General features: G+C 42.1%; 4 protein-coding genes across 5 annotated transcripts in view; 3 read left to right on the top strand and 1 right to left on the bottom strand.

Annotated features, from left to right (window-relative positions):
• The window catches only part of RB195_011236 (uncharacterized protein), a gene marked incomplete at both ends in the record, with an annotated part of 58,114 nt that extends 47,756 nt beyond the window's left edge, over positions 1-10,358 (top strand). For both annotated transcript variants that reach the window (XM_064192573.1, XM_064192572.1), the window contains 3 exons: positions 4,131-4,274; positions 9,476-9,607; positions 10,299-10,358. In XM_064192573.1, the coding sequence (XP_064050154.1) occupies positions 4,131-4,274; positions 9,476-9,607; positions 10,299-10,358 (336 nt within the window). The remainder of the gene's footprint in view (positions 1-4,130; positions 4,275-9,475; positions 9,608-10,298) is intronic.
• A 7,164-nt stretch (positions 10,359-17,522) lies between these two features.
• On the top strand, positions 17,523-17,941 carry RB195_011244 (uncharacterized protein; the record flags this gene model as incomplete). Its single annotated transcript, XM_064192582.1, has 2 exons — positions 17,523-17,621; positions 17,768-17,941. 2 exons carry the CDS (start codon positions 17,523-17,525, stop codon positions 17,939-17,941), a joined length of 273 nt encoding a protein of 90 aa, XP_064050165.1.
• Positions 17,942-18,262: 321 nt separating this feature from the next.
• Positions 18,263-18,940, top strand: RB195_011245 (uncharacterized protein; the record flags this gene model as incomplete). The annotated part of the gene is made up of 1 exon (XM_064192583.1): positions 18,263-18,940. One exon carries the CDS (start codon positions 18,263-18,265, stop codon positions 18,938-18,940), a length of 678 nt encoding a protein of 225 aa, XP_064050166.1.
• A 1,202-nt stretch (positions 18,941-20,142) lies between these two features.
• On the bottom strand, positions 20,143-20,454 carry RB195_011246 (uncharacterized protein; the record flags this gene model as incomplete). Its single annotated transcript, XM_064192584.1, has 1 exon — positions 20,143-20,454. One exon carries the CDS (start codon positions 20,452-20,454, stop codon positions 20,143-20,145), a length of 312 nt encoding a protein of 103 aa, XP_064050167.1.
• Between the last annotated feature and the right edge of the window lie 2,247 nt (positions 20,455-22,701).

Raw genomic sequence — 22,701 nt, forward strand, 5'->3', positions numbered from 1 at the left:
AGTATTAATCAAAGTATGGATTTTCTTCCTGTTCTCCCCAATAGATATCACAGAATCATCATATTCATCATGGTCATGATCATGATGATCCCGCGGTGTCGGATTGGCGCGTCGGCGCCAGATATCTATAGAAAGGGGTGCGACGGGTCCACTGGCGTCGGATTGGTGCGCCGGCGCCAGATGGCGATAATATGGGATGCGACGGGTCCACTGGCGTCAGAATGATGCGCAATAACTTCCTTTGCATGACGCAAAAGATAGATGGTTGCAGCCGTTTTATAGCCGTGGCCACTGGGCGCTTTGCTTTTAGCCTTTATGACTCCTCCGCGTGCCTATTTCCTTCTTCGTTCGCCTCATGTTTGTAGCATGCAGTTCTCAGAAAGTGGAAACACGCATGCAAACGGCTGCTTAAATAGTAGCAAGATGTTTATGTGATCTGACGTTGAACGTTATCTTTATCAGTAGGATGATGTCTTTCACATCATTTCATGCCAAAACATCGTTCTTTGATATCTGTTTGTAGAAAACAGGAAAACCCATATTTCGCGTGATACTTTTAAATTTTGTCCATAATATATTGATAAATAGTGTTTGAAGCTGAAGTTCGAATGTTCTCCAAATGTAGAACTGACGCGTTTAGAAGGAAGACTATGAAATATTTCGCTTTTAGTTATAATATAAAGAAGGAAGAAAGATTGTTGGAGAAACACAAGTCCAATTTCATATAACTAATAGCACTAATATTAATTTGATTAGTGAAGGCGAGCGAAGAACAAACAACACAGAAAGTCTGAAGTCTTTAGCCGGACGCTCAGACTGGTGTGTGTGTGTGTGTGTGTGTGTGTGTGTGTGTGTGTGTGTGTGTGTGTGTGTGTGTGTGTGTGTGTGTGTGTGTGTGTGTGTGTGTGTGTGTGTGTGTGTGTGTGTGTGTGTGTGTGTGTGTGTGTGTGTGTGTGTGTGTGTGTGTGTGTGTGTGTGTGTGTGTGTGTGTGTGTGTGTGTGTGTGTGTGTGTGTGTGTGTGTGTGTGTGTGTGTGTGTGTGTGTGTGTGTGTGTGTGTGTGTGTGTGTGTGTGTGTGTGTGTGTGTGTGTGTGTGTGTGTGTGTGTGTGTGTGTGTGTGTGTGTGTGTGTGTGTGTGTGTGTGTGTGTGTGTGTGTGTGTGTGTGTGTGTGTGTGTGTGTGTGTGTGTGTGTGTGTGTGTGTGTGTGTGTGTGTGTGTGTGTGTGTTGTGTGTGTGTGTGTGTGTGTGTGTGTGTGTGTGTGTGTGTGTGTGTGTGTGTGTGTGTGTGTGTGTGTGTGTGTGTGTGTGTGTGTGTGTGTGTGTGTGTGTGTGTGTGTGTGTGTGTGTGTGTGTGTGTGTGTGTGTGTGTGTGTGTGTGTGTGTGTGTGTCATTTCCATGCAACTGACAGGCGAAAACTCTACCACTAGACCACTGCTCAGAGTTATGCGTTCATGTATGTTGGCCTTGACAAGGCAAGTTTCTTTCTGTTATATGTTAGTCGAGCTTATTCTGTCACACGTGTGCGTCTGTGTATGTGTGTATCTCAGTCAAGAAATTCCAACAAGAGAGCGGAGCCCCAACGTGGTAAAATTTAGTGAGACGGTTCCTATGGCGTCGAATTCGTGCCCCGGAGCCCAAGAGCTGTAAAATAGGGAGAGATGGGTCCCAATTGGTCGGAATGGTGCGCCGGTGCCAGAAATCTATAGAGTGGGGAGAGGTTCCACTGCGTCTCGGACTGGTGCGCGGGAGCCCCAACGCGGCAGAATAGGTTTCTATGGTTCCTTCGCATATCTATTTTCCAGCGTGTCTCCGTGATGCTGCTAACATCCTTTCTTCAAAAAGAGGAAACACACGTGCGAACCGTTGCTTAGATGTAACACATAGTAGCCAAGAATTCACGCTATCTGACGTAGAACGTTAAAAAAAAAACTATTCTAATTTAACAAAAAATGTCGCTTGTGTTATTCCTTATTGATCGGTGAAGGCGAGCGAAGCGAACATGAAGAAAAAAGCTTGAAGTCTGCCATACAATAGAGTGTGACGGGTCCACCGGTGTCGGGTTGGTTCGTCGGCGCCAGAAGTAAATGGGACTTTGCATCTGAACGTCCAGCTAAAGCCGGGCTTCAGACTTTCTGTGGTGTTTGCTTCGCTCGCTTCACTGATAAACGAAAATTAGTATTAGTGCAGTTTTCTATGAAATTGGACCCGTGTATCTCCAACAATCTTTCTTCTTTTTTTATATTGTAACTAATATTGTAACTAATTTCATAGTATTCTTTCTAAAAGCGTCAGTTCTACATTTGCAAAACACTCGAACTTCAGCTTCAAACACTCCTTATCAATATATTACACACAAAATTTAAAACTATCACTCGAAATATGGGTTTTCCTCCTGTTTTCCCCAACAGTTATCAAAGAATGATGTTTTGGCATAAAATGACGTAAAAGACATCATCCTACTGATGAAGATAACGTTCCACGTCAGATCACATAAACATCTTGCTACTATTTAAAGAGCCGTTTGCACGCGCATTTCTACTTTCTGAGAACGGCATGCAACCAACTTAAGGCGAACGAAGAAGGAAGTAGACACGCGGAGGAGTCATAAAGGTGAAAAGCGAAGCGCCCAGTGGTCTATGAAACGCGTCACCCACACGAAGTTACTACGCACCAAACCGACACCGGTGCACCCGTTTCAAACCATTTTGTAGCTATCTGGCGCAGGCGCACCAATCCGACGCCGTTGGACCCGTCGCACCCCACTTTTCGAATTTCACAAAACACACACACACGGACTAAGCGCGTTATTATACAGCGTGATAGACTATATATTAATTATTACTAAAGCACTATTTATTGATCTTTGTTATATTATATTATTACGATTTCTTTATTAAGCATCCAATCTGTTTCTTCAATTTTACTTATTACCTTTAATTTTTGATTGTTGTATGAGCGAATATATTAGAAAGATTGAGATGGAGAAGAGATGGGAGGGTCGTCTTCAAGAAGGTCTTTTATGGGAGGTCGTTTTCGAGAGGATTTTTTCCCCGACTATATGCTTGACTCTTTGCCTACAAATTGAAATATGAATAATTACTTACAAAAATTGTCGAAATACGTTTCAGGAAAATCTGTTTAGTTTCAGTACGTGGATATTGTGAAAAATGTACATGAGAGAATCTATAGAATTCACTAGCAGAACATGTCGGTTCTGACAATGGACCTTTCGTCCATTGTTACTCATTCATTTCATTCACTTTATAAATTTCATTCTGCGCTGTTTTTTTTTTAATTCATTCCCACCTGAATTCTGATTGGTCTTCTCTTACCGTCTCGTTTTTCCTTGAAGGCATTACTGTGTGCCCGAAACTGTGGCGTTTTGCACGTAACCACAGGTGTCTGCCCGAAGGATGTGCTGTAAGCAGCTGCTATATGGGTCTTTCCTCTGGGATACTTCTACGTGAATATCTACTGTAGAGTGACATGTCTTTAGAAAGGATAAGTCGGTTATGGATTTGGGCTTTCAGGTTCTGATAAAGCCGATGGTGTCAAAACGTAAGCTGTTAATAAACATCAGTTGCAGTCTTGGTCACAACTCAAACAATACAATAAAAGAACTAGTTTAAAAAAAATGCTAAAACTAAAAAAAACAATCAACCGCTCTTCTACTTCTGAATTCTCAATCCTAGAAGTAACAACATATTTCTAATTTAATGGCATCACCCTATGACTCTGGGGTGGTACGGATTTCAGGTGGTCAATGCCTACACGGAGTCGTGGATGATAGGAAGGAGGGTGATTCCGTTGATTTCTTCCTAATCGTCGTAAAAAATGGCCTGGAGGATACTGCTTCGAGCGTTCCGGGACGCTAACTTCTACGAGTTCGATTGGAGCGCACCAGCCTTGTGCACGAACCTCATCTTCCGGGCCGAATTTTTTTAACGGGAGTTAGGAAGAAATGGACGGAATCACCTTCCTGCCCATCATCTACGACCCCGCAAAGGTATTGCCCACCTGAAATCCGTACCACCCCAGATTCGTGAGGTGATGCCTTTAGCTTTTACTGCAAAGCTTTATCTTTCTATTTCAAAGCGTCTTCTTTTTACTTGAAAAAGAAGTGTTCAGAATGAAGAAACCAAAGAACGAATCATAGTATTGATTTCCGATGGAGATGCAGACTTTTGCCCTTATGACGACCCATTCGACAAATGCCCTCCCGAGGCGAAGCGAAATCTGATAGCACATAGTCAAGAGAAAGAAGCAGACGAGGTATGCAACAGTGAAATCTCTTACAGAAGCCAGAGCTTATTACAAGAAATAGTTTCCAATTACCGTTTAAATTGTGTCGATTTTCTATTTTATTATCTATTATCTATTTTTCTATCTTTTATTATGTTCCCTTTTATTCTTTAAATCATTTTCCTTTTTTTTTTGCTTAAAGTCAAGTTTTCCTATCAGTCTGTTTTTTGAAATTTTGTGTAGAAAGAAGTGACGAGAATTTTGTGTGATAAAAGTTAATAATAAAGTCAAAGAAAGCAACTCTGGAAGGTCCAAGTTTCATCCAAGAAAGATGGAAATAAGATGTGTAGAATCATGGGGTCCAACGAAATCCTAAATTTTTTTGTAACATAGGAGAACTCGTAGTCCTTTTTACACGTGCAAAGCCAGAAATCAGGGAAATCAAGAGAAGTAGAAGCTCAGTGGGGCAGTTTTTGTTACGTCTGTAAGAAAGTGGAAATTACGGGCAATTATGGAAATTCATCCGATTTACTGCTGTGAGCGTCGTGAAATCCACCTCAGAGGTTTCATTTTGTCAGTCCTATAAATTTATAAAAATTGCCTCCTTTGTAAAATAATGCCTCAAATACTGCTGTTGAACCCGATTTGTCGACTTGTAGAAGGCCAATCACGTTTACGCTGTTATACTTCCAATCTACTTTCAGATGGAGAATAATGGATAGAATCTAATGTTGAAGGGTTGGCTATTGTTTCTAACATGAAAACATCTAGCTGTGACAGTAACTTGCTACAACAGTCGTTTATCGTTCTCTACATAGTCCCTGAAATGTCATTCTAAATGCAACAGCTTGTGCTAAGAGCATCGTACTGTTGAAGGTAAAGTGTCCTCAGTTTTTAAAGCTGCAAAGCAGCCCTACTAGTACTCACTGAAATGGCAAATCACCGTTGATCTACCGCACTATCACTGCTTTTTCTCACAACCGACAGGTGGTTTCTTTGAAGAGAACTAGCCACATTTTCAGTTATATCTTAAGTCCTAATGTCTCAGTTGGTTTTGTATTGTGCAACCACATTAGCCACCATTTGTGGGCGATCTGTTCGCATCATCGGAAATGTTCTGCATCTCTTCGGTCGCACTCTAACGTTCTTTTAGTCCATCTATCATAATTTTTTCTTAGAACGTGGTCAGTCTAAGTTGGGTCTTTAGTTTCCGGTACAGTCCGTCGTAGCGTGAAAACGAGGAGGGCATTATCCTTAAATCGGAGCTGAATTTACTCAATCCAGAGTGAGTACTAAATTTAAACTTTGGAAAACGTTATCGAGCCACCTTGTGTGTTTTATGTAAGTTCTTTGCATTTACATTGCATGCTTTTTTTTATAATTGTCAAGGGCTTTCTCATAGCCTACAAAAGTAGGACGAAGAGTCAAATACCAAACCCTCTGCAAACACAATTCTCGATATCTCGGATGACTTCCATGCAAGAGAAACATTAGCGGAATCGAAAGAGTGGGAATAGAAACTGAAAGAATATTTCTTGAATCAAATTCACTCAGAAGTTTTGACATAAGCGTAAGGATCGTACGCAATTATAAGATTGGATCTGATAGTTGCGAGGTGTTTCATGATCTTAGTCTGTCAGTGCAGTGTAGTGATGTATGTAGAATGTTATGTATTTGTTGCAGGCTGTTACTGTAGGTAGTCGTTTCATAATGTTTTTGTTTAAGTCATGTGCGCGACAGTCGCGTTAGCGGTAGCCACGTGATACCAGACGAGAAGTCATTCCATATAAGGAGCTCGCTCACAGTCCGGGGTCAGTTTGTCTGTTTGTCTAGTCCACTGCGATACCTCTTGGAGAAGAGCCGTCGTTCGAGTGTGAGTAATCTTACACCTCGTTCGACTTAAGAGGAATCTTCAAGGCACTGGTACAGTGCGATCGAGAAACCCATAGTGGGAGTCAGTCTCATAGTCAAGTCTCATAGCTCCCTTGAGGTGCCAGCGGGAGGACACATAACCAAGCGGTTGAGTAGGCGTGCATTGCTCGAAAGCGATTGCTGCAGAACCATTCGTAGCGGTAGCGCTGCGCCAGACAAGGTGCTCGGAGGAACAGCCAGATGAGCGACATTGCGCGTGATTCGTCAAGGTTATAATTTTTTAGTTTTGAAGTTTTTTTAAAGGCAATTGAAAGGTTCCGCTCATAATTCCCTTGTGGCCATAAAAAGGGCATAGAAGACGCCGTTTCTACGACAATTTCAGTTGCAACGCACCACCCTTGTGCACGCGCTGCATCCAAGTGTGAGTGACCAAAGGTCAATGATGTTTTCTCACCTATTCATTGGTTTCGTTCTATCGCACTTCTCAAGAAATGAAGCGGTTCCCCGGCCGTTTCTTGCGACAATTAAGCAAAGATGAGCGGAACTACACTGAGTTCTACAGTCTACTAAACGAACTTTACGCCTTCGCTGTAGGCCCCGCAACTCGTCAAAATCGTGATCGTCAAAACCTGTAAATGGCATACTTTCTTTTCGGTTTCAGAAGCTAGTGAGAAGCATGTGATTTTACCAATAGACTTTTCGTCAAATAGAAGGAGAAATGAGTAGGCGGTGCGCTAGAATCCAAATCTTGCGTAATAGTACGCCGGAATGCGACGACTAGACATATCCAAATAAGTGCTTCAGAAATACGTTAAGAAACTTCTAGGCAATTTTAAGCTCATCCCTTTTTGTTTTAGGATCTTCAAGAAATGAAGAATTGTATTTCTAACAATCTTACAACTTAACTGTCCGAAAGAGAGTACTTTTTCAATCTCCTCTGTCCGCTTTCTTTTTTACTTTGCGCACGATCTCTGATCCAGTGCAGGAACAAAGCTCTCAACAAATTTTGGCATCTGAAATTGTCGAGAAAACTTGAATGTCGTCCAAGCAGCCTGAAATCATAGACAGCAGACAACGTTATCATGTAGAGACCTAAAACCTATAGCGGCTATGAGGGACATAACACGTTACACGACATAACATACATAACACGTCAACACTCCCGGCTGTGACTTCAACTACTATAATGTATAATAAAGATTTATACTGACGAATTTTAGAGTACAATAGGAGTAAGTGTTTTCGTTCTGAAGAATCACGACTTATTTTAGTCAGTGGTACAGAATACCTCTTGGTTCGAACTAAAAATGCGCGCACAAAAAGAGATGCTCACAAAATGAGTGTAGTAGATAGGAGGTTCCGCTACCGCTCTGCCACATGACCGCATTACCGCATTGCCGATGGTTCGGAATCGCCCTAAGAACAAACCAAACCTTCCATTAACCCTGAGTCGAGAAATTAGCATCAGAGTTGTCTGCGAGGATAAAAAGGCTGAATTGACACATCGGGTCGCTCTCGCAAGTCATTGTGAGGCTCTCCATAAACCTCAAACCATTTTGAATTGAAGTCAAGCATGTAGGGGCATCCCCATAGGGATTGATTGACATCAATGATCTCTTTGATCCGGAGGTATGTTTAAAGGCATCACCCCGCGAATCTGAGGTGGTTGCAGACAAGTAATGCCTACACGGGGTCGTAGATTGTGAGGAAGAGGGTGATTCCGTTCAGCTCTTCCTGTATCAGTGTAAACGGACGAACCCGAAGCGCTGTTTCTTACCATGGCTTCTGTTGCAATGCGCAACCATTGCATTTACTCATGCGTCCCACCCCGCCTGCGAATCGTCCGAATGGGTTTTCGACTAATCGCAGGCGGGGAGAGCACAATGGTTGCGCACTGCAACATAACCCGTCGTAAGAAACAGTTCCGAGGTCGTTCGTTTACACGGATACAGGGAGAGATGAACAGATCTCATCCCACAATCTATGACCCCGTACCGGAATTACCCGGGTGAAACCCGGGGGTGATGCCTTTAAGACTGAAAGGATTGGTTGGCACTTGAGCGGTTTCGAAACATCGACAGCGAGTGCAGTCACAACGCACCTCCTTCCGACTGCGCTATACCCCTCCCCTTTCACAGAGAAGCAGATGGCCATTATCCAGAAAAACAGTGATGTAAAATCAGGTACCGAGGCTGTGCCAATTCTCATGTCTTGTCCGACACCCGCCTTTCTATTCTTGCAGAGTTTAATTAAATTAAATTAAAATAATAATAAAATAAAATTAAATTTGCAGAGTCAAATTTAGTACCAAAACATGTCTAGCAGGATAAAAATACTGACTTGATCATCGGCTGCCCTCCACAAGTCATTTTATAGGCCAACACGTGTTGCAAAACTTCAATGATTGAATTGCAATAAAACGCATCCCTAACGGATTTATACGGCTCTGCCAAGCTTTGTCCTTTATTTTATACTAAAGACTTTGAATAACGTTCACTAGTATTATTACTAGTGGTGCTGGGAAGTGGCTTTGTGTTTACATTTGTCTTCATTCCAATAACAGTTATCTACTGAATACGAATGCCGGAGTTGCGCAAGTTATCTCTTCTAGTACAATCGACTACTTCATTTTTTGCACAGGCAATATCCTTTTTAATAATATCACTGTGGGAAATATCAAACCCAAAACTAGCAGGATTCCGTTTAGTTCTTCACGAAATTGCATGTCATTTGCATTTCGCAAAAGTGTTCCTGCAAGAATAAACTACTAAAAATGCTTGCGGTGTTGTATGGCGAAACTGGATATCTGTAAATGACGAACATTTGCCACCGAGCATTTTCAAATAGTTTTGATTTGCAGGAAACAACGTCAATCTTAAGCCACTCTACAATATTTGAAAATAAAAAAACCAAATTTTATTGCGGCAAATTCATGCCACTATTCTGATGTTATTACTACAGTGAAAGAGTTATTATTATGACATTGTCTCAGATACCGTCATCTTACTTACTTTCGATAGCAGACGACGTATTAAGTGGTTCACAAAACCTATTATACTTGCGGTTACGAATTAGCTCCCTCTTCGTGTTCGTAGCTTCTCTTACAGACCTGCACGCCTTATCATCCTAAATAACGCAATTCAAAAACGAATTTCTCTGTGTGTCATTAGTGTTTCACCTAAAAATGATTGTTGTTCGTAATCAGACACATTTACAGAAATCGGCGCACAAATATGTATCTTTCATCTTTTGTAAAACTGCAAATTTTCACAATGATTAAAGGAATTTTCTTTTTGTTTTCCATCAATGTCGCAGTTAAGATTCCTGCAAATATGCGTGAAGACAATAACTTTTTTCAGATATACAAACGCAAAATTAGAGTGATATTTGCACTCGTTGGAACTCTATACAAAGGATCTGATGCTGCTATTGCAAGAGTGAATCATATTGCAAAAAGTCCGGAAAATATAGTGCCTGTAGCAAGTTTCACGGTGAGCGTTAACAATTCTTACTGTACAACTTTGCTTCCACCGAACTTCTTCACCATTTCATTTATGATCTCCGGCAACGCATTCCGAATAGCCTAAAATTCTGAAATCTACCTGACTCGGCAGATTCTAGAAACCGCGAACAAAACCGTCCGGAATTAATTTCTTCATCTGTGACTTTTGGCCATCGAAAAGAAGTGCTTTTGAAGAGAAAATCATGTTTTCCGTTATTGTAAATTATCGTGTCAATTCACACACGAGGATTATGGTGAAGGCTGCAACGTATTTCTCTGTACGCACGACTCGATCAAAAGCAATTTCATGCATCTTCCGCTGCGTAAACAAGTTCATTTTTGGATAACTGAATGTCATGAGAGTGATGCTGGGGGTAATCCTCGCTGAGAGAACTTCACAATTATGATCGAAGAAGAACTACATTGCCCAGGAGGCAATATTTCCACAGGGCTGACAGTGGAAATTTTGAAAAGCGAATTTGATTACTCATAAGAGTGTAAAAAGATATTCTAACGTTCATAGAGAATGAGGTTTTTCACGTTTAGATTTTTTTTGCGCTTGGCATAATCAAAACCTTGCTGGTCTTTTACGATTGATGGCATCAACCATAACAATTTTCCTGTGGAAAAAACCACTTGCTTCCCCCAAAATTGAATGATAGTGAAGCAGTTTTTTTCAGAGCTTCGACACTTCCGTTTTGGACAATATGATCTATACGATATGTAAAGAGCAGCACTAGTTTTTTTTTTCCCAAGAGTGCATAAATCTTTCAGCAAAATTTTTGCTTCTCACAGAAAACAACAACTTCAATTGCCACATTGAATAAGGAATGATTATCAAGATAAAGACAAGATACTCAATGCCTTTCGCAGACATTAAAATGATTCAAAACGTTTGCGTTCAGCAGCTAGTGTCACACATGGTAAAGATGTGAGAGTAGGTATTCGAGAGCAGCTCTTTTCGTACTCACTTTCTTAGATGTCTTCACTGACCGTTCTTTTCTTTCTTTTCTTTCCTTGCCAAGCCCTGATATCGTTCTAAGCACGCTACACAATAACTACAAAAGACAAACAAACTGGCTAGATGGACTGGTGAACCACCGCTTTTTTGCAGATATTTGATAAACACTCGTTTTTGTTGCTATCCATATTATTTGTTTACAAGGGCGGATGTAAACTCTACGTACCGGAAATGTATTCAGCTTTTTCGCGCGTTGCAACACTTCTTTTTTTAAATATGATGTGGGCATCGTGACTTTTATCAACATAGCATAGATTTGAATTAATTTGACCCATTCTATACACAGTGATCGGTCTACATGCTATATCAAGATGATCAAGAATTTGCTTCACAAATTCATTGTCGTGTGAGCTTCTACATGATGCGCTATTGTCAAAGATTTCCGGAGCACTGATAACAATCAACTATCTGTTACGTTCAATTTCATTATTAATTTAGTCGCCAGTTAACATTCACTATTACTGTACTACTGTCAGATATGCCAAAAAAAGGATAAAGTCACTGGCGTATCAATCCACTTGGGATGCGCCTACGCGTTTTACTTGAATTCGTAATCGATGAATTTTTGGAACGCGTGTTGGCCTATACAATGACTTGAGGGGGCCAGCCAAAGGTCAAGTCACTGTTTTTGTCCTCCCAGACAAGTCTGGTACCAATTTATCGATCCCGGAGAGATGAAGGATTGGGTTTGCACTAGGGCGGTTTCGCAACCTCGACCGTGCGGCTACAACGGACCTCTAACCCAGTGCGCCACACCCGCCCTAACATATGTACTATTCTATTTTATTTGTTACCAGTCTGAACGTTCGGCTAAAGCCGGACTTCAGACTTTCTGTGTTGTTTGTACTTCGCTCGCCTTCACTAATCAACGAAAATTAATATTAGTGTTATTAGTTATATGAAATTGGACTTGTGTTTCTCCAACAATCTTTCTTCCTTCTTTATATTATAACTAAAAGCGAAATATTTCATAGTCTTCCTTCTAAACGCGTCAGTTCTACATTTGGAGAACATTCGAACTTCAGCTTCGAACACTGCTTACCAATATATTATAGACAAAATTTAAAAGTATCGCTCGAAATATGGGTGTTCCTCCTGTTTTCCCCAAACAGTTAACAAGGAATGATGTTTTTATAAAATGACGTGAAAGACATCATCCCAATGAAAAAGATAACGTTCCATGTCAGATCACATAAATATCTTGCTACTACTTAAGCAGGCGTTTGCATGCGTGTAGCCACTTTCTGAGAACGGCATGCTACCAACTTGAGGCGAACGAAGAAGGAGAAAGACACGCGGAGGAGTCATAAAGGTGAAAAGCAAAGCGCCCAGTGGCCACGGCTATGAAACGTCTGCAAGCATCTATCTTTTGCATCATGAACACGAAGTTATTGCGCACCATTTCGACGTTGCGGGAGCCGTCCCACCCCATTTTGTGTTTATCTCCATCGCAACCCATTTTATGGCCTTTTGGCGTCGGTGCAGGAATGCGACGCCAAGTGGACCCGTCGTACCCCCCTTCATATTACCTAGCGCCAATCCGGTGCAGCGGGACCCGTCGCACCACACTTTATAGTTATCTGGCGCCGGCGCAGCAATACGACATCGCGGGACCCTTCGCAATTCATTTTATGGCCCTTTGGCGTCTCTGCAGGAATCCGACCCTTTGGACTCCATTTTATAGCTTTGTTGCCCATCCCACCAATCCGATGCCGGTGGACCCGTCGCACCCCCTATTATAGCTATTTGGCGCCGGCGCACCAATCCGACGCCGGCACCCTCCTCCCGAATTTAATGACTGGGACACACACACACACACACACACACACACACACACACACACACACACACACACACACACACACACACACACACACACACACACACACACACACACACACACACACACACACACACACACACTTATATATATATATATATATATATATATATATATATATATATATATATATATATATATACGTAACAGAATAAGCCCGTTATTATACATCATGATTATTTAGAACAAAAATGAGTGTCTATCAATTTGACATGACCTAAACGGCATGCGGATGCTATGGCCTATGGTCTTCCATCTACGCCAAGCCGAGTCGTCCTTGAACATATTTGACCCCACCTGTTTGATCTTCAGCTGAAGCTTGCACGCAATCTATCCATCCTTTGCAGTTCCATATTCTCTACCTACTATATTCTCTATTATACGTCTGGCCTTAACTGCCTGTCGACCCTATGATCCTTCAGGTCTTCCTTCACCACTTCCGTCCAGAACTTTGTTTTACGTCCGGGTGGCCTTCACCAGTTTGGGTCTGGAAGCATCTTAAAGCAGCTTGGGTGAAGGCGATTCAGTGATCTCCTAATAATGTGAGCAAGAAAGTAAAGACGGTTTTCTTTAGCCATTTTCGATGGCGGTGTTAGATGTTTAAACCTTACACGCGTCATCCGGGGGAACGGTCAAGAGGTACCCGTATGATGTGCCGCCGCGTATCCAGGAGGCTAATGAGCGACGTTAACTGCACCGCGCGTCTCCTGATACCGTCATAATCGCTACAGTAGCCTGATTGCTCCTCTTGTGCTACGTCTTCAAGATGCCCCGCCCACGCCACCCTCCCCTCCCATTTCGCCGCGTCTACCGCTCTTACGACGATTTTTTTCGCCGCGCTCACAGCTCTTATGATGCGCTTTTAAAACCGAACAGAAAGGAAAGTACCTGGTGTCAGATGTTGTTCGAAGGTCTACGTAAAGTGTGATTGTAAGTTAATATAAAAGAAGGAAGGAATGAAATAGGTTTGTATAAGTGATATGCCATTTAGAAATGCGAGTGAAAATGAAATTATCCTGTTTCGACTTGTTAGGTGGAAAACACTCATCCATCTCTGGGAATGCAAGAGATGTTTTAAAAAATGTCCCACTGATCGGCGTTTTGCTATCTTCTTTACTTTTTTTCGCTTTCTAAGGATTTCTTTTTGCTTATCTAGCTGGGTAAAACCGGCATCCAACGATTAATGAGGCGCGAATAATGCCTCGCAGACATACACTGTACCTAAAGGTATGATAAAAGCGATAAAACGCTGTTGTAAGAAGTTTGAAGAACCACACAAAGTTCTATTATATAAAACTGTATAAAACGTAAAACGTAAAACTTAGCAAGTATTGAAATATTTGACATGCGCTCTATATAAACATTATATCTAAGTAAAATTTTGAAGAGCTAAAATGCGGAAAGGAGTTTAAAAAATGTATACAAAGTAATAAGCGCATAAAGTTGCTGTTATTATAGCTGCTGCATTTGAAAGTTGAACACGAATTCGTTGAATGGCATCGTGACAAACACATACTTATGCACTGCTAGTTTATATTGAAGACTTAGGGTATGGATTGTGTTAAATTATGAGATGCGTGAAAATATATGCATGTTATTCTTTTCCCTGGAGCATCTTTTCGAATAATTTCTACTTATGTAAAGTTACATTGGATAGAAGGATCTACTTCCCTTTTATTCCCAATAATATGCGCTTAGTTTACTATATCCGTACATCCGAACTCGCTGCTACAATTCGTTTTTTCTCCTTCCGTTCAAAATTCGCACTATCCCCCGCTTAGTCGCGGCGCGAACGTCGCGCGCGGCGTTGATCAGAGAGCAATGGGGAGGCGGAGTGTAGGTGATCTCAGGTGGTCGTGGAGGATAGCTAGTTGGTGGAGCGGCAGCCGTAATTACGCGGAGGAGCGCAGTGCTGAAGGGAGGACAGGAGCGGTCAGCCGGTTTTCACGGGTACCTCTTGTCCCGCACCCCGTCATCCGCCGTTACACCTTATCCACTTCTGAACAAACTCCTCGTTACGGAAAAACATTGGCTGGAAGTAGCCAAGCAGCCGTCTAAGCAGCTTCCTTTCCGTGCAATCATTCCTCTCCATCACCGTAGACGATCTCGCCTAAGTCTCTGATCCGTACATCATGATAGGACGAATTACAGATAGATAGGCTCGCAGTTTGACTTCGTTGGGGAAGAGCGTCGACCACAGACATTTTATTAAGGAGTTTGATACAGAACCTACTTTAGCGCACCTTTGCTGAATATCCATCGTACTTGTTATCGTTCTTCAGCATGCAACAGAACTCGTCTACAAATTCAATTGGTGGTCCATGTTTTCTGATAGTGTGCCTGCGAGGTTTATAGATGGAACCTTTATTTGTCTGACGTTTCGGCTTTTTCGCCGCCTTCAGAGGATTAAATAGAGGATGACTGGAGCAATGCCACGTTTATCCCGTCGAGTGCTACACTACCCTGGGTCAGTGTTTCGATAATCGTTCAGGGTGGTGAAAATAGAAACCCAACTACATTGAAAATAGTCTCACGCGTTGCTTCACCGGAAGTTGCGCGGCTGGTAGCACACAAGTGGTGTGCTACCAGCCGCGTAACTTCCGGTGGAGCAACGCGTAAGACTATTTACGGGATGAACGTAACATTGCTCTAGTCATCTTCTATTTATGCCTCTGAAGACGGCGAAGAAGCCGAAACGTCAGGCAAATAAAGGTCCTGAGTGATTCGCGGAGGCACACTTCTGCTTACGTTTGTCACGGCAGAGTCGCAAACCGCTAGCTGCTAATTTTGATACAAGGTTGATAAAATGTTGTAACATTTGTTTTGTTTGAAACAAATGTCACTGCATCGTCGGCGTACTCGAGATCGACCAAAGGACTTCCAAATGGTGCGAGAACCAAATCAACAGATATTGCTCAACTTTTCTTTGCATGATTTCATCGACGGGAAAGTTGAACAAGGAAGGTCAGGCGACAGACCCTTGTCTTTGTCCTTCGAAAACATCAAGTTCCACTTCGAAGTAAATCGACGCAAAGCGCGTTGAAAAGACGATCGCGGTGAAAAGAGTCAAAAGCCACTTCTAAGTCTAAGAACACTAGTTGCACAAGGTGCGGGTGCTGCTCTCCCGACAGTGAACACCTGGTCAATCGTATATGGATAAAAGATAGAGGATAGAGGATAGAATGTGGGATAGAAGTGGTCCATACAATGACTTACGGTGGCTAGCCGATATGTCAAGTCACTGTTTTTATCTATTCAGACAAGTCTGGTACCAATTTATCGACCACGGAGGGATGAAAGGCTTGGTGAGCACTAGGGCGGATTCGAACCTCCGACGAGAGAATAGAACTTCTTACTGTGCTACTCCCGCCCAATCGTAGATGGACCAGGATGAAACCTGGTTTGTTCATCACGGGTGGATTCTTTCCAATGTTTTCTTTCGTAGGCCGATTCAGTATCCGCTTTAAGATCTTGCACATTACGCGAAGCAAAGTTATTCCTCGGTAGTTCTTGGGTTCCGTGACGGATAACTTCTTGTGGAGAGGAATTATGATAGCGCGTCTCCATGAGTCAGGTATCCTTTCGTGGATCCACATTCAATGGATGAACCTCGTTATCTCACGAATCCCACAAGGGAGAAGAGATTTCTGCAATTCTGCGCTAATTCTGTCGTTTCCATCAGATTTTCCATTTCTCATCTTTTCGATACAGACCAAAACTTCCGACTCGGTTGGTCGTTCCTCGCTGACGCTTGTGTATGTTCGTCGTTGGAGATTCTCGAGTTCACGGACTGATAGCTCTTGTCAGTTCAGCAAGGTGTTCAAATGTTTTCTTCAGATGTACATGGCCGCCTCCCCAACAACGACTTTATTGGCGGTGTTGAGGACAGGGGAACATCTCTTCATTTTGCCGCCGTTTTAGTAGAACATATCCTTTCTTTGTGTTCTCGTTCTCTGACGGACTTTCAAACTCTTTTTTCTCTCTAAATCCATTCGTTCTTACGATCGCGTTTTAGTTGACGATGCACGTTTCTCCACAAACGCTTTCCCTGGCTCCGATCGGCAGTAGTGCGGACGACACATACAGAAGTGTCCATGGATTTAGTCTCCGCAGATACGAAAGGCGAACTTCTTCCTCTGCATCAAAACCGGGAGCGCTTTCTTTGTAGGCTGAATACAGCTAGTGAGGAAGTCGGCGTCATCAAGCTTCTCCTTCGTACGTACTCCAATATTTATCGATACATTGTTGGTGAAATTTTCTTCTATGTCCCTCGTCCTTCAGACCTGCGATTTCGATCTCCGGTAAAAGTTGAACTCCTCGACTTCTTTTCTGAAACCCTAATTGCAAGCAGAGAAGGACTGAGCAGTGGTAGGAATCGAACACTCCAGACAGCTCTAGATTTGTGGATATCCATGTGATGACGTAGTGGAGCTGTAGTTTACGAGATGTCGTTTTCTGCTGGTAACGATTTTCTCAGGTTAAAGCGGTTGGGCTGATCGGGTCGCTGATTCTTCTTAATCGTTGGTGCAATGATGAGACTCGTCTGCTCAGAAAAAAAATCTACTAAACTGTCAGCGATGTTCGACGTTCGCAACAACAACAGTAGAACAACGGCAACGGCGAGAAAGATATTCAGCACCAACTTGCACTAAGATCACTTCTGCATTCAACTCCTCAATTAAATCCCTGCTTTCGACCTCCATCACCAACCAAATCAAGTTGCGAGTTTACTTATTCGTAATTCGTCCTTTTATTGTGTACGAATCGAAAACCGTCTGCCGGCAATAGAGAGGCTTGATTAAAAAGGAAAGGAAGTTGCTCAGATGGCTGCTTGGCTACTTTTCACCTAGGGTATACAAGAATGAAAATTTCATGTTGGAGTACGGACCAGGAAGAAGCTAAGCGATGCAGATTCCTTAACAAAGTGCATCCAGGACGCTGCAAAGGAAACGCTCCCGGTTCTATTGCCGCGGAAGAAGTTTGCCTTTGCATCTGCGGAAACAAAATCCACGTACAATTCTGTACGCGTCGCGTGCAGCGCTGATGAGTTCAACCAGGAAGCGTCTTAGAAGGAAGCTGCGTCGTCAACTGCAACAAGACCGCGATAACGAGTGGACGCCAAGAGCGATGAAGTTTGAAAAGGTGTGGGAGGTCAAGGACCCGCGGAAGCCTATGCTTTATCAAAGAAGTATAGCGGCAAAATGAATAGATGTTCTCCAGTCCTCAACACTGCCAGTGGAGAGGCTGTCGGTGAAGCAACCCTTCCAATTTGGAGGGATCACTTTAAGACCTTGCCGAACCGGCAAGCGCCGTCAGCTCCTTACCACGAGCAGGTTCACAGGAAGACATATGCGGTTAACGAAGAACCACCGACCGAGTTGGAGGTTCTGGACTGTATCCAAAAGATGAAAAATAGAAAATCTGTTGGAGACGACGAGATTAGCGCTGAAATGCTGAGATAACTTCCTCCGTCTGGGACCCGTGAAATGGCAAAGATTATCCGTTCAATATGGATAGATGAAAGGGAACCTGACTCGTGGAGACACGTTATCATAATTCCCCTCCACAAGAAGTTATCTGTCACGGACCCTAGGAATCATCGAGGAATCTCCTTGAGCGTGTTTTGTACAAAGTTTTGAGCGGATTATCCTGGACGACTCACTAAACATCGCAAAGAAACAACGCGCGACGAGCAAGCTGGCTCTCGTTCTAGCTGATCTACGATTGACTACGTGTTCATGGTTAGGAGAGTGGCCGGAATCTAGCAGCAGTACTCCAAGCCAATGCAATTAGCTTTTCTGGACTTTGAAACCGCTTTTGACTCTCCTCATCGAAGCCGTCTTCTCCAGGATGAAGTACCAGGAAAGTTCGTTCACTTGCTTGATGACATGAATCAACGAACAACTGCTGCAGTTCGAACACCAGCCGGATGTACAACACCGTTTAAAGTGGTAACTGAAGTAAGACAAGGGGCAGTGGCAGGAACCTTCCTGTTCAATTTCGCCATCGACGACATTATGCGAAGAGTAGTCGACCAGTGTCCTGTCGACATTGTCTTAGCACCATCGGGGTGCCCCTTGACTGATCTCGAGTACGCCGACGATATTGTTATATTCGCGGAAAGCAGTACGAAACTTCAACATGTTGTCAACCTTGTATCGAAGCTGGCTGCAGCCTATGGACTACGTCTACCCCCTGATAAATGCAAGCAGATGTGGATCTCTTCGAGACCTCGAACGGGAATCAGGGTGGACGGACAACCAATAGAACTCGTCGATGAGTTCTGTTACCTGGGTTGTACGCTAAAGAACAACGGCAGCTACGAGAGAGATGTTCAGCAAAGATGCGCTAAGGCCACTTCTGCATTTAACTCCTTAACGAAATGCCTGTGGTCGACCTCCATCACCAACGAAGTCAAACTGCTAGCCTATCTATATATCTCTCTTTTCTTAAGCCTCTAACGGGAACCCTTTCCAGACTGCACTGCTTTTCAAATGATGACGATCGAATCGGCAATACGAAAGCGTGTGATGTCACTACGAAATTACGAAAGCGTGCCAGATTTTTCACCACCAAACTGTGGTTAAAGCAGAAGAAGATTGTTTGGAGACTATTAACTCGAAATCAGCATTATCATTCTCAGGTTTTCTTTTTCTGAAAAGGAAGGGAAGGATTTCATCCAATACTTTCATGGAGTTAAGGAACTGTTCAGGAGTTTTTTTTACTCTAATGGGAGGAAAAACCAGTGAAGCAAAGAAATCAGAGGAAAAAGGGGATGACTTTTTTTCCAATATGCTACGCTGTTGGGGAAAAAACTCTGATGCTAATTCTGAAGCATACTTTAGCAATCAAAATAGAAACATTACAAGCGAAATATTTTACGAATAAGAAACAAACTTATTTATCGTAAAAAGGACTCGGCTTCAGGACCTCATAAACTCGATAAAGGAATTCAACCTTTTGATAGCAGAACTGTCTACAATGCAAAAGATTTTGATTAATGTTTGAAAACACATTCGTGACTATCAGTGGTAAGACGATTATCTGTATGAAACTGGAATAAGTATGATTATCAAATCGTAGCACTAGTCCTATTACATCTTTTTTTTTGCCTTTAGTTCCCTATACGCAAACGCTAGTACTAATATCCCCTTTTTGCAGAGAAATTCTTCATCAACAGCTAATTTTAGCAAACAAACTGATTGATCTTAAATTTTAATTCGTAATTTGTAAATTTAAACTTTACAACATCAGGTCATGAAGTTACGCTTAAAAGTGACAGTATTTACAGTTGGAGCGAAAAAAAAAGCGACATAAAATGGTAATCCTTGAGTCTTGAAGCATCTATAGCTAAAAGTAAACATAAAAATACACATCTATAGTATAGATATGCACTTTTACAATATAATCTATGGCAAAACTAGGTATAAAAACACACAAAAAACAAACAAACACAAAAATTTAAATATTTAGACAATGGTTGGACGGTGTCCTATTGGCTGGGCAGTGAAGTAAGAGGGAGCTAATAAATGATTTCCATTTCATCCAGACCAAGGCGAAGAGAAGTAGGTGAAGTGAATACACATTATGTCATGTCTTAGAAACGAGCACCAAAATCAAATCCAGGTAATTGGTGGAGGAATTCATCCACAGCCAAATAATTTCAAAAATCTGAAATGAAAGTGCTCAAGCATTGATGAAAAATGACATTTACAGCGTAAGCAATGGGCTTTGCATCCTTGTTGATCGATACCGTAACATTTTCATTCAGAAGAGGAGCCCTCTGACACTGAAGGGGAGCGGCTGGAACCTTGTGATCCATGCGTAGACGACACGAAGGCCACCCACTCGACAACGACCGTGCAAGAACACATGATACAACGCCCTCAACGCCAAGGACAGTGACGCCGAGACCGAGCTCAACAAAGAGTGTCCTGACGGGAGCGACGATCAGACTGAAGTAAGCGTTACCCATTTAGTGGGATGAGTGCCGCCTCCAATGTGCGACGCTTACTACAGCAATGAATAGACACTCAGAGCACATAAAAGTCTGAAATATTTAATCTAATAATACACCTCAAAATCATACACCTCTGCGCTTTCATGTAGTATTTGCATGTCTTGTTTGAACAAAAGATAAAGTTTTACGTGATTCTGAAACTTGCTGAGGATTCGCAACAAGGTAGAGAACAGTTCACAGTTAAGAATAAGTGAACAAAACTAGAAGACACGTGGAAGTTACGTAACGCTTTGACCGCAATGTCACATGACCGCTGGGCGTAACTTACAAGTCTCACAATATTGTGTTCCAAATTTTAAAAAACATTTTCTCCACCTACTAAATAGCATATGTGAGTACATGTACCAGATGTTAGTTCTGATGAAAGGCACTGTCAGTTCTGCGTAACAACTCTGCAATTGTTATTTATTCTAAAACGCATAATCATAATAATAATCCTTTTTATTTCCAACGTTCACCTAGTATCCGAGCACTACACTTGAGCAACGTTCCTCCACGGTTTAACAGGATAACTGAGTTTCACAAAACATGTTGGGAATAATAATAACAAATAATATAATATTAACTTCCGAATGAAAGTAGGTCTCATTTATACTTTTATATGGTGCTTTACTTGGTACGTTTCCCTGCTCGATTGTACAAAGGCACAATTTATACAAGAGGCAAGGGCCACGGATCTCTGCTCTTGTAGAACACATAGAGATCTTTTTCATGTGTTTGTATAGGATCTTTATGTGCACCGAGAAACTTCATAAAATTAACTGTACTATATCTAACATTTTTTAAAAACAAATTTCACTTTTCACAACGTTGAAACCACTGAGATGTTACATTGGACGACGACATATTGTATGAGAACTCGCGAAGCAATCGTTTGAGCCCTAAACGGAGCAGGATAGGTGTCCGCGCAGCGCAGGAAACAGGATAGTCCAAAAAATAGAAGGACTTTTGTGGATGCTTCAAAGTCGTCTATAGTGCATCCCAGAAACAAGAAGTGGGTAGATGCAGCCGTATTTCAGCGCTTTAGGAGAGCAATAACAAAAGGGAAAGTTTGATGGAGAAGCTGATAAAGATAGTCCATGAAGGACGTCGAGTAACATTAATTCCGTCGAGATAGTGGGTATGACGAGGGATTCCACTACAACTGCTCGGTCAACGTTTTAAAACTGCCGTAAACCTAAGAAAGTATTTCATCCTCTCATGGTCGTTAACTGGTATCGAACTTGTCTGGGAAGGAAAAAAGTAGATCAAAGAAAACGGCTAACCACCGCAAGTCATTGTTTAGGACCTATATTCATCCGTTGATTTTAACTTCAGATTTTGTTGTACTGCAAAAGACCTGCTGACAAGCATTTTGTAGTCGCTTACTATTGGCAGACGCCGCTCTCAGGTAACAAAAGCTCTCCCTTCTAAATTGAGTTGACTGATACGATCGTCACTATCATTTTGAAGAAGATAACCGTGCTACGTCAAATCAAAATGACTGCTAGTTACTTCTTAAGCGGCTGTTTCAGTGTATATATCACTTCCGCAAGTAGGATGTAGCATTGTGAGCACAAAGACAAAACTGTAGATTAAACGCGCGTTACGATACAACACTGCAGACGCGGTTGCAATGACAGAAGAGGTTTTTTTCTCGTGTCAGTTATAGTCCTAAGTAACTCTAGAAAGCAGTGAGATCTTCGTCAATGAGTCTCTCAAGACTTCTAGTTCCATACTTCGGAGGAGGGTGACTGCCGCCGATCAACACAAGAGTCGCTGAACACACTTTGCTGCGATTTTTTCGGAGTTATAGAAATCTTTATTACTGACTATAAATTGATGTGTAGGTTACAGTATAATGTATATAAAAACTGGATTGTCAGAGTTTGTACATCAGTCGCAGCTTGAAGATCCACTCTTATCCTTCATGAATCTCCAGCAAAGTGCTCATTGAGAACAGTTTCTTATTTTTTGTCACCTCTAATCGCTGCTTTCAATTCATTTCAAGCAGAAGTGTACGGCGGAAGTAGAAAATTGCTTGTTTACAATTTTGGAAAAAAAGGCAACGATGGCAATAATCGTAGACAAGAATCCTCCACTCTATAGGCAAACTGAACGAAATAAAACTGAACACTAGTATATAGTATTATACTATATACCAGTGTTCAGTTCAAGGCGCAATATTATATATATATATATATATATATATATATATATATA

Source organism: Necator americanus, chromosome III, assembly GCF_031761385.1.
Source record: "Necator americanus strain Aroian chromosome III, whole genome shotgun sequence".
Classification (NCBI taxonomy): domain Eukaryota; kingdom Metazoa; phylum Nematoda; class Chromadorea; order Rhabditida; family Ancylostomatidae; genus Necator; species Necator americanus.